This window comes from Serinus canaria, chromosome 15 (genome assembly GCF_022539315.1).
Source record: "Serinus canaria isolate serCan28SL12 chromosome 15, serCan2020, whole genome shotgun sequence".
Lineage (NCBI taxonomy): Eukaryota > Metazoa > Chordata > Aves > Passeriformes > Fringillidae > Serinus > Serinus canaria.
The window spans coordinates 1,732,197-1,747,319 of record NC_066329.1 but is presented as its reverse complement, the minus strand read 5'-3'; the positions used below and the strand labels follow the sequence as shown (position 1 = coordinate 1,747,319).

Genomic DNA, 15,123 nt, shown 5'->3' with positions numbered 1-15,123 from the left:
GGAGGGGAGGGGGCACATCCCAACTCCCTGAGGCCAAGCAGGACAAGCCAGGATGTCCCACCTCTCATCCTGCCTGTCCCAGGACCCTGCTCTGCTCCCCTGCAAGCCCAGGAATAGAGAAGCCCCCCAGGATGCAGGGATTGTGCTGAGTGGGATGGCAGCCAGCCGGCAAGGACAGGCTGGGGCTGCACTGCGGGCTCTGGAAAAGGGCTATTTTTAGCCATCTCAGTTTTTAGCCATCTCAGCTCCCCAGTCCCTGTGGTGGGGAGGGAAGTCAGGAGGCAGGGAGCATCTCTGGAAAGGCTGTCAGAGCCCAGGGCTGGGACACAGGGCTTGCTGCAGCCCTCACCTCAGCCCCTCTGCAGAGACAAGGCACCCACACATTTTTTCTTTAGCTCAGTTTAATCCCTTTGACTACAAAATCTTCAAACAAACCACAAAATACTGTAAAAGGAGCAGAAACATCAGGATGGGAACCCTCCTCCTACAGAGTGAACAAGTCCCATCCCAGAATGAGGCCCAGGGCTGCTCAGCGGTGGCTGAAGAACCCCTGGGGGTAGTTGAACTTGAAGGGTTTCAGGCGCAGGGGACCCCTGGAAGAGGACAAGAGGGAGAGGCCGTGACCACAGGGATCAGGAACATCCCATGGCACCCATAAACAAGGCCCAGGTCTGGGGCTACTGTGGGGGCTGGTCCCTCTAGGACTGGCTCCTAGGAACAGCAATGCCACCAGAGTCCCTGGCAGCACCCTCAGCCCCCTGGCAGCTCCCACCTGACCAGGCGCAGACACATCTTCTCCTGGGGGAATTCCTTGGGCCCCTCCACGCTGGGATCGTGGGGCTCTGTCTCCAGGTACACGTCCAGCACCATGCACAGGCGCTGCAGCTGGTTGGTGAGCAGCTGGTAGCCAGGTTTGGGCCCCCACAGCTCCTTGTAGTAGACATTGACCTCGCTCTCCATGGCCTGGAAAACAGGGATGAGGTTGGCACAGGCTTGGATTTCTACCCTGCATTCCCAGGAGTGTCCAGCCACCAGCTCACCCCAACATTTCCTTGTTAGGGACACAGAACTGCTGGGGACACTCCCAAAATGCAGCCCCCATCCCACAGTACCCGAATGTTGTCGTCGTTGCTGCTATTCCTCTCTCCCTTCCAGTTCAGGCACAGGCTGAAGACGGGAGGCAGCGTGGAATAACCAGGATTCAGCACCACAGCTGCCTGGAGCTTGGCTGAGCAGGGAAAAGGTGTCACTCACAGGGCCTCCAGCCAGGTGGGTTACCCATGAAGCTGCCCTGGGATGAGGATTGGAATTCCCAGGGGAAGGAAAGGTGCCTACCTGTTCCTCTCTCTATCAGGGCCATGTAGTAGAGGTGAGTGTCTTCAGCCAAGCCAGCCTCTATCACATCCTTAGTGTAGGGCAGCTCCTGAGAGGAGGAGGAGGAGAAGGAATGATGGCTGCAGTGCCACGTGGGAGCTGGAAGGGAGGGATTCAGCCTCGTGCTCAGCACTTACAGCATAATCCTCATAGGGAATGGCAGTCCACTTCACCAGGCGTGAGACGATTTTGGTTGGGAAGAGCTGCTGGCACTCGCTGGACACTGGCACAACACCGTGCTCTGAAAGCAAGGACAGGGCTGGGGGCACTGCTCTGCCACTGTCCTCCAGTGGGGACACCCCCAAAGTGGGACCTGGGCATGATGTTATCCTTCACCAGCTCCACCAGGTGCCCAGCAGAGCCCAGGCTGTGATTTCACGGGATCCCTGGCTTGTGATCCCACTGGATCCCTGCGCTGCTTGACAGACACACAACATGAATGGTGTTCAGTTCACCTCCCACCATGTCCCAAACCACCTCCCAGCACTGGGATGGCCATTCCCAAAGATGTGCTGAGCACTGGAAATGCAGAGCCTTCCTCTACCACCCAAAACAGGGCAGTTCCTTCATTCCTACAACTCCCAAGGGCTGAAGGAACCACTGAGAACGGTGAGGGTGGCACTGCCACCTATCAAATGTGACATCAGACAGCTGATGCCTCCTCTCCTGTTTGCTGCTGTTCCACTCTCCCTCCCAGTTCAGGCACAGGCTGAAGACGGCTCAGCAGCTTGGAATAACTGGAATTCAGGACCACAGCCACCTGGAACTTGGCTGAGCAGGGAAGAGATGCTTCCCTGCATGAGGATCCTGCCACTGCACCCCTGCCCCCAGGGAAGGGTGGGGAGCCTGGCAGGACTCTGCCACTGCACCCTGTCCCCAGAAAGGGCAGGAACCTGCCACTGCACCCTTGTATCAAAGGAATGGGCAGGACCCTGCCACTGCACCCCTGTCCCCAGCAAAGGGCAGGACCCTGCCACTGCACCCCTGTCCCCAGGGAAGGGTGGAGAGCCGAGCAGGACCCTGCCACTGCACCCCTGTCCCCAGGGAAGGGTGGGGAGCCCAGCACTCACCAAGGGATGCAAACTGCTTGTGCAGGGCCAGGCGGGACTGCAGGCGGCTCCGGAGCAGCTTCACTGTCAGCTCCATGTGGCTGGCACTCAGGGAATTGTCAGCAGCCACCGTGTGCTGTGGGCAAGAGGGATGTCAGGCCAGGAGCCACAACCCCACAGGGACAGGCACCCATCATTCAGTCACTAAAAGGGCTTGGACTATCACATGTGTGACATGAAATATGTCAGTGTGGCCCCACACACAGATCCAGCCCACCTCAGTCTGTCCCAGCCATGGTTTGGGGGCAGCTGGTGCCAGCAGGGGGACAGGACAGAACCCCAAAGCTCAGCCCAATGTTGAGGGGAAGAGGGGAGGGGTTTGTGCCATGCCTGAGGCTGATCCTTGGGGAAATGCAGGCCGCCCAGCTTCTGCACCCACACGTAGGGGTGTCCCAGCTCTGTTACGTAGTCACTCAGGGTCAGAATGCTGTGGGGACAATGAAGAAAGGTCACATCAAGCAGGGAGGATTTGCTGTGCTGGAGCAAGGAACTAATGGCAATGGCATGGGTGACACTCACCCCACTTTATCGAACTGGAACTGGTTGGCAGGGTTGGGCGTTTTCCTCCCGTGGTCCCCTGGATAGAGGCAGTTGAGGAGGGAGTCTGGGGAGAGCAGGTCCCTGGCAGAAAGAGGGGAGAGGTCAATCAGCAGCAGTCTGGGCTCTCCATCCCCCCAAGCCCAGAGAAGGGGATTATGAGCTTCATGAGTTCAAGAGCAGAATGACTTTCCCCTAATTCCACTCCAAAAGGAGAGCTGCCCCCTCCCTGCCTGGAGCAGGATGGAAATCACAGGGCACCAGCTCCTGCTCTTCCAGGAAGCTGCTCCCTCTAGTGCCATGAAACCCCTCATTTCTGACTGTACTCACAGGACTGACCAAGAACAATGGGCTGTAGGATTTGGGGTCTGGCTCAAGGCACAGCCTCCCTGGTTTGGGGTAGCACAGCCAGGGGCAGCAGGAGGGAGGGAACACCCTGCACAGGATGTCCAGCTGCTGCCACAGAGGGTTTGGGGTGTCTGCAGTAAGAAGAGAACCCCAAGAGGATGAGGAGGCTGCATATGGGACAGGCTGGAAGGCAGCACCTGCTCACAGGCAACCCCAGGCCAGCTTCTCCCACCTCCCTCTTCCTCAGGCACCTCCTGTCCCAGGAAGAGCCACCAGAGAGCTGGCAGCTGCTGGGAGCTCCCTGGGCAGGCTCCCAAAGCTGCCACTTCAGCTTTTCCTCACACCAATCAGGCTCCTGCAGGCTCTGGGGAGCACAGGCAGAGGCAACAGCATCTCTGGAGCTCAGGACAAGGTGACCTCAGGAACAGTCAGGTGAGGGAGCTGCCAGCTTTGCCTGTGGGAGGGAGGCTGAATGTGTCAGCAGGAGAGACTGTCCCTCAGTTCCTGACAGCCCTGGCACTGCTGAGAGGTTCCCAAACTCCCTGAGTCTGGCTTGTCATGGCAGAGAAGAGGAGGAAGGTGCTTGGGCTGTGCAGGGCTCCCAGACCCACAGGGACAGAGGGGTCACTGCCCAGTGGTCTCCAGGCTCTACAGGGCTCCAAAATCCCAAGAAGTCACTGCCCAATGATCTCCAGGCTCTGTGGGGCTCCCAAAGCCCATGAAGTCACTGCTTGGTGATCTCCAGGCTTTCTGCCCACAGGGCTCTCCTCACCCAGCACTGATGGCTGTGGTCATCTCCATGGCAGTGGTCACCTTGGCTTTCACTGTCATGACGTTGAGGTTCATCAGGTAGTGGAAGGTCAGGTGAAGCACGTTCTCATCTGCCCACACAGAAGGGGTGACATTGGTGCCTGCTCCAGCTTAGAGAAACCCCTCCACACTTCCAGCTCCCCCCAGGGTCCCCAGGGTGCTGCTGGAGACAGTCCCTGAGCTGCTGTCCCACCCCAGAGCTCCTCACCTTTGCACTTCAGGTCCAGGGTGACAGACAAGGGGTGTCTCTTCAGCATCTCCTTGCGTTTGTCATCCAGCTGCACACCCAGGGTGGGCCTGCGCCGCTTCTGGGGGGGCAAAACAGCTGTCAGAGCCTTCCGCTCCTCACCAAGCCATGAACCTTCCCAGCCCACAGCTCTTTCCCTCCAGTCCAGTTCCACAATCCCTCAGCATTATGGCCACAGCTGTCTTGGGGAGGGAGAGGAGCAGGAAACCCTCACTCAGCTCCAGCTCCCGTCATTCCTTCTGCTCCAGGGAATGTCTCCACTCCTGGGAGACAAAGCCAAGGACCTGCTGGCCCAAAAGATATCCCACTGCAAGAGGCAGAACCTGGAATCACTGAATCCTTTAGGTTGGAAAAGCCCTCTGAGAGCATCATGTCCAACCACCCCTGCAGTACTGCCCAGGCCACCACTGCCACATGGCCCCCTGTGCCACAACCACACAGCTGTTCAACCTCTCCCACTGCCCTGAGCAGCTGTGCCAGGGCTGGACAGCCCTTTCTGTGAAGGAATTTTCCCAATATCTTCCTCTGGCAAACTGTTGTTCCCTCTCCTCCTGTCCCTGTTCCCTGGGAGCAGAGCTCGACACCCCCCCCACCCCAGCTGTCCCGTCCTGTCAGGAGTTGTGCAGAGCCACAAGGTCCCCCCTGAGCCTCCTTTTCTCCAGGCTGAGCCCCTTCCCAGCTCCATTCCCTTCTCTGGACACAAGACCCTTCCCTTTACCCTTCCCCACAGAACAGCCCCATACACCTGGCTCTGCTGCTGGGGGCTGGGAGTGGAGGCCCAGAGCCCCTTCAGGCTTTGCTGCTGGGAGCAACCAGCACCTCCAGCCTCTCCTCAGCATCCAGCAGGAATTATTTGTAGGAGAAACACTTCCTCCAAGGAGTGCTGAACAAGCCCTGGTGCAGAGAATGCTTTTGGCACAGGATGGACACAGATCCCTCCCTGTTGGACACAGCTCCCTGCCCTCAGGCTATTTATACAAAGTGGAGCAGCTCCAGCCGGAGAGCTGCAGGGATGGGACACGAGAGGAGCAGCTCTGTACCCTGCCTGCTCCTGCATTTGGGACACCAACTGGAAATGACAGCTCCCTCCTCCCAGGAAAGGTCAGGATTTGACATCACTGCACTTCCACACGCACTCCCAGCGTGCAGGGGCAGTACCCAGGCCCAGCTCTCCTCAGAGGGGGACAGTGCTGTCCCTTACCGTGGTTTGCTCCTCCTCTGCGTCGGAATCGCTCTCATCATCTGTGCAGAGAGAGGGGTGTCAGCAGGGACCACCCAGGGCTCAGCTCTCCCACCACCAGCAGGACCACCAAGCCCTGACACCCCTCTCCCAACAGAAGTAGGGTCCCAGGAGCTGCAGACACAGAGGAACAAGTCCCCAGGGCAACCCCCAACTCACCCTGCGAGTCCTCAGGTGGCTTATAAAGGGCCTTGGCTTCCTCCACACTCCCTTCAATGGCCACCACCAGCTTCTTATCTGCAGAGGAGACAGGAAAACTGAGGTAGCAATCCCATTCCTGCTGCAAAGGCAGTGAGCAGAGCAGCCCTGCCACTAAAGCTCCTGGTTCCTGGTGAAGGAAGCTCCAGCAAAAGGCCAGTGGAAATAGAGGTTATCTGGAAGGTTCTGGGAGGCCACCACTGGGCTGGATCTCCTGGGCAGGATGGGGTCAGAAGATGGAAAACAATGTGTTTTGAGGGATTATCCCTGGAACCCATAAGGGCCAAATTTTAATAAGAGCCAGGAGAGGTTGGGATCTGGCTGGGACAAGCAGGGACATGGTGAGGCCAAGCACCACCATGTCCTTCCATGCTCCTCTGGCACTGAGAGGAACACGTCACACCACAGCCCTCACCACACAGGGGGTGTGCACAGGCCAGTGGGATTCCTGACCTCTTCCAGGAAATCCCTCCCAACTCAGGGAGGCTCCAGAAATCCCCTCAAAATACAAAGGGATGAAGGTTTCCAGGTGAGCTCTACAAGGCCTGGGGTCCCCAGGTGGCACAAGGCAGGGGGTGACAGCTCTGGGGAAGCTGTGACAGCACTGAGCCAGCTCACAGCCTGCAAGGACATCCCTGCTGACCTTGGGAAGGGGGGAAGGGGTGGGAAGGGAGCTTCCCAAGCACTTCTTCCAGCGAGGCAGCTGAGCAAACAAGGTTTCAAATGCTGCTGCCTCACTGCGCCGTGGGGCCACCCCGCAGCTCTGCGCTCAGCAGAATGTGACAGCAGAGCAGACAGTGGGGAAACACCCCCAAAAAGTGGTGATGGCTGCAGGCAGGAGTGCAACCTGGCCCGTGGGGGCACTGGCCCCTTGGTGCTCACCACAGGCCTGTCCATAGGCACTGGCTTGGACGAAGAGGACGTAGAGAGGCGGCGGGAGGTGCCGGGCGGTCTCATACTGCTTGTGAGCCTGGTCGAAGGGCATGAACAGGTACTCCTGCACAGGCAGGGAGGCCTGGGAATGACAGGGAGAGCCTTCATCACTGGGAAGGGAACAGCTCTTCCTCCTCACCCTGAGAGAGCGGGAGATGAAGCTGCCACAGCAGCGGTGGTGCAGGGTTACACATGGAGAGCTCCAGGAAAGGGCTGGCAGCAGCCTCTGCTGGGAAAGTTTTGAATCTGGACATAACCCAGTTCCTCCTCCTGTTCTTCCCTCCCAAGGCAGTCACAAGGGGCTGGAACTGCGTGGGGCTCTCCAGGGAAAGGCCCATTTAGCAGCTCCTGCAGCTGCAGTTCTGCAGGAATTGCTGCATAAATAAAAAAGGAGACTCTGGAGGGGTCTCGGATCTGTCCCTTGCCCACGCCAAGTGGGAATGAAACCTTTCCAAACCCAAACCAGCCCAGGAGCTGCCCCTCAGAGTGTGACCTCCTGCAGAGCTCAGGTACCTGCATGATGCTGTTGAGTCGAGGCTGGAGGCTGCTCAGATATTCCTTCTTCACCTCAATCTCCTTCAGGATCTTCTCCTTGCTGGTCAGGCACTCCTTGTACTTCTCTGCCAGCCTAGGGGAGGGAATTCTGTCACTGCCACACACCACAGCTCTAAACCTGCTGGGGTCCACCTGGATGATGAGCCCCAGCATTGCTGCCCTGACATAAGGAACCAGGAGAGCTCAGACATGGGGCAAACACAGAGCTCCTAACACCAAGGGCAAGTGGAGGCAGGAAGGAACTGACTGGAGATGGAAAACAAACAAGGAAAAGGGGAAGCTCAGCCTTGTGCTGTGCTCCACAAAGGGGCAGCAACTGGCTCTTCCCTCAGGAGATCTGCTCCCATACCAGGCTCTGCTGCCAGCAGCCACAACCCCTAAGAGGCTTTGACCCTTCGTATCTCCAGAGCCACATCATGTCACATAGTCAAGGTTCAACAGAGAAAACCCAGGAAAATGCAAGCCCACCACAATGCTCTGAGCCCTGGATACACTCGTGTTCAGGGAGAGCACACCAAATCCCCTCACTGCTGCTGACTGTGAGCCCTTTCCCAGCAGGAGCAGTTAACTGGGTATGGAAGTGACCTGCCCAGGACAAGGGTTCTCCAAGGGGGAACAGACCTGACCTTGCAGAATTTGGATTCTGTTTCCAAGCAAAACTGTATTTGTGTGGACCAATGCACATCCCAATAGGCTCCTACAAAAGCTCCAGTGCTCACACACCTTCCCAAAACAGAGCTACTGAAATCCTTGCACTCCGGTCCACAGGCACCTCACACAAGATGGACAAGAGAATCCAAAGCCAATCCAATGGGGTTGCACCAACCCAAATGATGGATGGATGTTGGCAACCCCAACAACATCAGAAAGTGCCCGGAGCACCACTGGCATCTGCTTGTGAGCAGCTGAACAGGCCATATCCCACCTCAGCAGTGATGGGAGACAGACAGGGGCATTCCTTAAACACCACAGAGTGAAGACTGGGAATTCCAAGGCCTCTCAGCAATTTAATGAGCAGCTGAGGACCTGCATGAGGTTTGCAATGATCATTTTTATGCACAACCTCACAGATCTGCAGGCTGAACACTCCTCTGCTTGTGCCACAGGCAGAGCCAGCTGGAGGATCCTGGCTGTGCCTTTCACCAGGCAAAAGCAGCCAGGTTTTAGGGAAAGGATCTGGGAAAAGGGTTGGAGGCACCCAGCACCTCATCTGCTCTGCTGAGCTGCCCTCAGGCTGCACCCACCAGCATGTTCCAACTGATCTTTCCAGAAGGTGTTCTTGGACACTGCCTGACTGTTATCCAAACACAGGAATGCTGTGTCATGTTTGCTTTTCCCAGGGGGCAAGAGTCAGGGAGCAGCTGAGCCCTGGGACAGCAGTGACGCCAGCAGCAGGACACGGGGCTGTCCCATGCCAGCGTGGTTGGCAGCTCCACACCATGGCATGGAATGGCAGCAGCTCCAGCCAGGATGGGCTCCCTTTGCTCCTTAGATCATCAGGCAGTGCCAGAGAACTCCCTGAGCTATGGAACAAGGATCCCAGCAAGCCCAGCTCTGCACAGAGGGAACCTCCCAGCCTGTTCCACACTGACCCAAGTAGTTAAAAACTTCATCCCTACATCTGCTCTCCCAGCAGCTCTGGGTGTCTGCCCAGATCCCTGGAGCTGGGACATGGAGTGAGGACACCCTGAACTCCAGGGGTCTGCCCAGATCCCTGGAGCAGGGGCACAGAATGGGAACACCACTGACCCACCTCTTGCGCTGCTCCAGCTCCCAGTCCAGGCGGGCCAGGGTCTGCTGGTGGGGCTCGCTCAGGGTGATGGCAGGGCGGCTGATCTCGGGGGGGGCCTCTTTGTAGAACTCCTCCAGGCTCACCAGCTCGATCTCCTCGTGTTTGGATCTGCCAGGACACATGGATCAGACCAGGGAAAAGTGGGAAGTGCTCAGTGTGTCCCACAGGAGAGTGTCCCACTGGTGCTTCCTGCCCTGCTGCTGAGCCACCACCATCAATGAGCTGAACTTGTTTTGACCCCCACTGTCTGTGCCTAAAGGGGCTCCAGAAGAGCTGCAGAGGGACAAGGGATGGAGGAACAGGACACAGGGAATGGCTTCCACTGCCAGAGGGCAGGGATGGATGGGATATTGGGAATTAGGAATTGTTCCCTGGGAGGGTGGGCAGACCCTGGCACAGGGTACCCAGAGCAGCTGTGGCTGCCCCTGGATCCCTGGCAGTGCCCAAGGCCAGGCTGGACAGGGCTTGGAGCAACCTGGGACAGTGGGAGGTGTCCCTGCCCATGGCAGGGGTGGCACTGGATGAGCTTTAATGTCCCTTCCAAGCCAAACCATTCCATGACTACAACACCTGAAGCACCCACTCTGCTCCCACAGTGAACATGGGAAGAGCTTCTAAACTCAGGAACCACCCACCCATCTCAGACACACCAATGCTCCCTCTGCTCCCTGGCCATGCTCACTTGAATTCCAGGCACTTGGTGATCTCTTTCTGCAGGTGCATCACCTCATAGAGGAGGTTCTGGAGCTGCAAGTGATAGGCATCAACCTTCTGCTTTGCCTGAAACACAGACACAACCAGAGCAGGGATGGAGCAGGAAAACCAATCACCAAGAGAGAGTCACCAAGACCCCATCACTACAGCAGCTTGGGACACGTTTTAGGATATGCAACAGTTTTTTGGGGGAAGAATGACATTTTTAAGGGCTGGAGGAGCAAAGGATTGTGACAGGAGACTGATCCTGTTCCTTCCTGCCCATTTCAAAGCCAAGGCACAGGACAGGGCTCATTTGCTGGAGCACACAGAGTCCCCAGGCCAATCATCCACCCATTGATACACTTGCTCAACACCAGACCCTTGAAACAGTTTCTGACCTCCTGCTACACTTGAGACAAAAGCAGATACTGCTCCTTCATTGTTGATCTTATTACAGCTGCCCTGCACCCAGCAGGAGTTTATCAGAAGCCTGTCTTAGGTTGAAAGTGTAGCTGGGGCTGTGTGTTCTGTCCCCATCTGTCAGAGCTGGGCAGTTCTCTGCTGTCCATGGGGCAGTTTTTTCTTTATCTCTCCCACAGCCAACCCTCCCTCCAGGAGATCTCTGCTGTCCATGGCCACTGAGTGTCCTTGCAGGGCTGATCAAATTCCACCATCCCATGGGGAGATCCTCCACCCAGGGGAGGAGCCAAGCATTCCTACCTGGATCCAATCTGACCTGGGAACAGCCCAGCAGCCTTTGCCCACTGCATTCCCAGAGGAGCAGCTTTCTGCTGCCCTGCATTCCCAGAGGGAGAGCAGGCCCATCTCCAGCAGCCCTGGAGCTGCAGAGGAAAACTCCCCCCTTGTGCAGGATCCCTGCTCCAGCAGAACCACAGCTGGCACTGCAGGAGGGCTGAGCCCCCCTGGGATGGGACTGTGCCACCACCCTGAGCCCCCCTGGGATGGGACTGTGCCACCACCCTGAGCCCCCCTGGGATGGGACTGTGCCACCAGCCTGAGCCCCCTGGGATGGGACTGTGCCACCACCCTGAGCCCCCCTGGGATGGGACTGTGCCACCACCCTGAGCCCCCCTGGGATGGGACTGTGCCACCACCCTGAGCCCCCCTGGGATGGGACTGTGCCACCACCCTGAGCCCCCCTGGGATGGGACTGTGCCACCACCCTGAGCCCCCCTGGGATGGGACTGTGCCACCACCCTGAGCCCCCCTGGGATGGGACTGTGCCACCACCCTGACACACAGGGGGCCAGCTCCTGTTCTCACTCTGGCAGTGGTTTTTTTCCTTTTTTTTTTTTTTTTTGTTTGTACTATTGCATTTGTATTTTTTATTTTCCTAGTAAAGAACTCTTATTCCTATTCCCATATCTTTGCCTGAGAGCCTCCTAAATTCAAAATTATAATAATTCAGACAGAGGTGGTTTGCATTTTCCATTTCAAGGGAGGCTCCTGCCCTCCTTAGCAGACACCTGGCTTTCCAAACCAAGACAGAGCCTCCCAACAAATCCTCAACTCAAACCCCAGGACCTGGCCGAGGTGTAACTCCTCACATCACGCCCACAGGACAGTCAGGACCCGCCCCATCTCTGTCCCCCCTAAATCCCAAGCTGCATTCCTCCCTCCCAGCCCCTCCTGGGTACCTCGTGGGTCTGGTCCCTGCCCTTCTTCAGCCGGATGTGGGCCAGGCGGTTCAGCTTCTTCAGGGTCATGAAGTGCACGCAGCTCTGCACGCGCCGCTCGTCGATCTCCGAGGCCTGAGGGCAGGAGGCAGCGGGTGGAAGCAGGAGGGATGGCTGGCACCACCTCTGCAGGGAATTCCTGCCACAAAAGGGGCTCCATGCTTTGCTGTGGAGCCACATTTATGTCCCTGGGGCTTCTGAGGGAGCCTCCTGCTGCCAGGCCACAGGGCTCTGCTGGGAGTAACTGAGAAGGGGTCCAGGCTGCTCAAAGAATCACTGCAGCCGTTTTCCTCAGCAGTAGGAGCAGAGGTGGTTCAGCCTGAGGCACCTGACATGTCCCAGGAACCTGGGACAAGGGAGACTATTCTATTTCCAGAGCTAAATCCCTGTCCCAGGAGCCCAATACAAGGGAAACTCTTCCATTTCCAGAGCTCAATTCCTGCCCCAGCAGCCTGGCAAAGGGAGGTTATTCCACTCACAGAGCTAAATCCCTGCCCCAGGAGCCCAACACAAGGGAAACTGTTCCATTTCCAGAGCTCAATCCCTGCCCCAGCAGCCTGGCAAAGGGAAGTTATTCCATTCCCAGAACTAAATCCCTGTCCCAGGAGCCCAGCACAAGGGAAACTGTTCCATTTCCAGGGTCTCATTTCCTGCCTCAGCAGCCTTGGACAAGGAAGGCCGTTCCATTTCCAGAGGCCCAATTCTTGCCCCAGCAGCCCAATAGAAGGGAAACTCTTCCATTTCCAGAGCTCAATTCCTGCCCCAGCAGCCTGGCAAAGGGAGGCTGCTCCATTTCCCTGACTCTGCCCAGGAGACATCACAGCTCCTGCTGCCTTTCCCCTGGGATTAATGGGAAACACCAAATGACAGACATGTTACACCACACGTGGAGGCCTCTCCTCACATTTTCCTTGATGCCCCGGCTCTTCAGCTCCTGGATCTCTGCCATGAGCCTCTGGAGCTCCTGGCAGGTCTCTCTGTAGAGCTCGTAGTCCTTGATGGGGTCCCGCAGATCCACCTCGCTCTCCTCACTGTAGTACCTGGCATCCTGCCAAGGCAAGAACAGCTCCCGTGGCTCATCCCTCCCTCTGGAAAGGGCTCTGGGGGACAAGCTGCCATTTCTGCCTCTGCCCATGAATCCCATGGCTTTACATAGGGAGAGGACTCAGTTCCAACAATCCCAAACCCACCAGTCACTAAAACACCTGGCAAGGTCGGGCTGTCTTTAATTGTTATAGATCTGAATTGACACTGCTGGGGTGTCTGTGCAGGGCAGTTGGGAGGAGGATCCCAGTGGATCCCTTCCAACTCAGGATATTCCATGATCTACATGACCACAGAGGACAATCCAGAAAGGTGATTCCTTCTCCTCCTCCTCCTCCACCCCGCTCCCCACTCTGGCTGATCCTACACTATCCTGCTGCTCACGGGAGGGTTTGAAGGCACCATGCAAATCCCTGAGGGATCTTCCAGCTTTGTGCTCACTCTCCAGAGGAGTGTTTGTGTCTCCTGAAAGAGATGGAAGCAGGTTTAGGAATTCACAGTGGGAGTTTAGGAGGCATTGGAAGCTGGGGGAACTGGAGCTCACAATTCATGGAATTCCAAAATTGTTTGAGTGGGAAGGGAGGACTTTAAAGCCCATCCAGTCCCATGGACAGGGACACCTCCCACTATCCCAGTTTTCTCCAAGGCCACTCCAACCTGGCCTGGGATGCTGCCAGGATCAGGGCAGGCACAACTTCTCTGGGATTGTTTCCAGCAGGGAAAGCCAGGCCAGCATAGAGGGGTGTGGGCAGGGCCCCGGGCACGTCTGTACCTGGTCCGTGTCGCCCTTGCCCCGCTTGCCCTCGGCTGGGACCCCGTCCGTGCGGATCACCTTGGGCTTCCTCTTCTTGCTGGACTCGGAGGACATGGTGCTGCCGGCAGGGCTGGGGAGAGAGCACGGGGCGAGTCCATAGGGGCCAAAGCTGCCTGCACCGGGGCTCTCCCGGGCTTGCCCAGCCAGGCCTGCCTGGGCTCTTCAGTGTGCCCTATGCCGCCCTCCATCGTGTACCTCCCAGCCCTTCCCAGCCCCCTCTGCTCCACCACAGCCCCCCCCGGGCCCACCAGTGCCACTGAGCTCGCTTGGGACCCCGGGCCCGAGCGCTGAACCCCTCCCTGAGCCCCCGGACTGCAGCACACCGGATTGCGGCTTCTGCCTCACTAGAGCCCCCAGAGCCCTCAGAGACCCGGGACCCTTCGCTCCTCCAGAGCACCCCAGAGCCCCGCACATCCATCCCGGAGCGAACTCTCCTGTCCGCCCCCCCCAGACCCGGGACCCTGCCCCTCCCCAGAGCGCCGCACACTGGGCCCAGAGCCCTTCACTCCTTCAGAGCCGCCCCAGACCCTCATGCCGGGGACTCTCCGCCCACCCAGAGCCCCGCGCACCGGGCCCGAGGCTTCAGAGCTGCCCCAGCACGGAGCCTTCGCCCCTCCAGAGCAAGACCTTCCACTTCAATTGAGCCCCTAGCACAGAGGGACACGGACCTCCCGCCCCTGCGGAGCCCAAGGGCCGGGGCCATTCCCTCCATCCCCTGCCGGGGGTCCCGGCTCACCCCGCCACTCACCGCGGCCTCCCTTCCGCGCCTCCCGGAAGTGACGTCACGGAGCGACAGAGCGCGGAGCGGCGGCCAGAGGAGGCCGCTGCTACAGGCGCCCCCTAGCGGAGCTGAGATCTGGGAGGACCCGCAAGGACGCCGGGGCGTGGCTTCAGTAAATGGGCGTGGCTTAACAAAGGGGCGCGACCCCATGTGAGACCTCCGCACTGGGGGGATTCCTGGTGCAGAAGGGCACCCACAGGAATAGGGGGAGCTTGGAGAGGGGTCCCAGAAGCACTGATGGGTGTCCATGGGCTTGGGATAGGGTCCCCAGTGGCTCTGGGGGTACTCATTGGTTGGGGGGGCATGGGATGGGGTACCTGATGGCACTGGGGGTACCCATGGGTTTGGGATGGGATCTCCAATGTGTTGGGGGGCACACAGGGGCTTGGGAGAGGCACAGGATGGAGTCGGTGGTGGTGGTAGGAGGATCCATGGGCTGGTGGGGGGCTGGGGTTGGGATCCACAGTGGCACTGGGGGGATCCTTGGGCTCAGAATGGCCTGAGAGGAGGCCCCCAGTGGCACTGGGAGCATCCATAGGCTTGGAGGTTCAGGGGATGGTGTTCACCTTAGCACTGGGGGGTTTCAGGGTCTTGGGGTGGGGTCCCCACTGGCCCTGGGGGGTATCCATGGGCTGGGTTGGGCCTTGCCTTGGGGTGCCCAGTGATTCTGGGGGATCTGGGAGCTCGGGGGGGACATTGGATGGGGTCTCTGGTGGTGCTGGGTGTATCCATGACCTTGAGGGGAGCATGGGATGGGGTCCCTGATGGCACTGGGGGGGTATCCATGGGCTTGGGAGGGGTCCCCAGTGGCACTGGGGTTTTTGGGGGTCCCTCAGTGTATCCCAGCACCCGTAGGTGGAGGTCCTTTGGTGCAGGAAGCCTCTACGACGTGGGGCAGGGCAGCCCCCAGGGGACACCAGCCTGGGGGGGTCACACCAAGCACCCCCA

The 15,123-nt window shown here is 58.4% G+C and overlaps 1 protein-coding gene across 8 annotated transcripts; it reads right to left on the bottom strand.

Annotated features, from left to right (window-relative positions):
* Positions 1 to 367: 367 nt before the first annotated feature.
* Positions 368 to 15,069, bottom strand: THOC5 (THO complex subunit 5). 8 transcript variants are annotated; one of them, XM_050980462.1, is made up of 21 exons: positions 14,131 to 15,069; positions 13,353 to 13,464; positions 12,965 to 13,045; positions 12,441 to 12,584; positions 11,498 to 11,611; positions 9,826 to 9,923; positions 9,105 to 9,251; positions 7,310 to 7,424; positions 6,746 to 6,878; positions 5,825 to 5,902; positions 5,627 to 5,667; positions 4,387 to 4,486; positions 4,141 to 4,249; positions 3,003 to 3,104; positions 2,814 to 2,910; positions 2,445 to 2,559; positions 1,512 to 1,615; positions 1,336 to 1,423; positions 1,113 to 1,228; positions 773 to 963; positions 368 to 593 (listed from the first exon to the last, which is right to left on the bottom strand). In XM_050980462.1, the coding sequence occupies exons 2-21, from the start codon at positions 13,446 to 13,448 to the stop codon at positions 530 to 532; spliced, it is 2,133 nt and encodes a 710-aa protein (XP_050836419.1). In that variant the 5' UTR covers positions 13,449 to 13,464; positions 14,131 to 15,069; the 3' UTR covers positions 368 to 529. The 8 variants fall into 8 exon arrangements, with proteins under 8 accessions (XP_050836419.1, XP_018771948.1, XP_050836421.1 ...); XM_018916403.3 differs by having other exon boundaries at positions 14,143 to 15,069; XM_050980464.1 differs by having other exon boundaries at positions 13,413 to 13,464; positions 14,143 to 15,069.
* Between the last annotated feature and the right edge of the window lie 54 nt (positions 15,070 to 15,123).

Coding starts and splice junctions, on each gene's coding strand:
- THOC5 (XM_050980462.1), bottom strand. CDS start 13,448: ATGTCCTCCGAGTCCAGCAAGAAGAGGAAGCCCAAGGTGATCCGCACG. Junction 11,612..12,440: donor GCCGGGGCATCAAGGAAAAT/GTGAGGAGAGGC, acceptor TCCTGCCCTCAG/GCCTCGGAGATCGACGAGCG. Junction 6,879..7,309: donor GACTCAACAGCATCATGCAG/GTACCTGAGCTC, acceptor TGTCATTCCCAG/GCCTCCCTGCCTGTGCAGGA.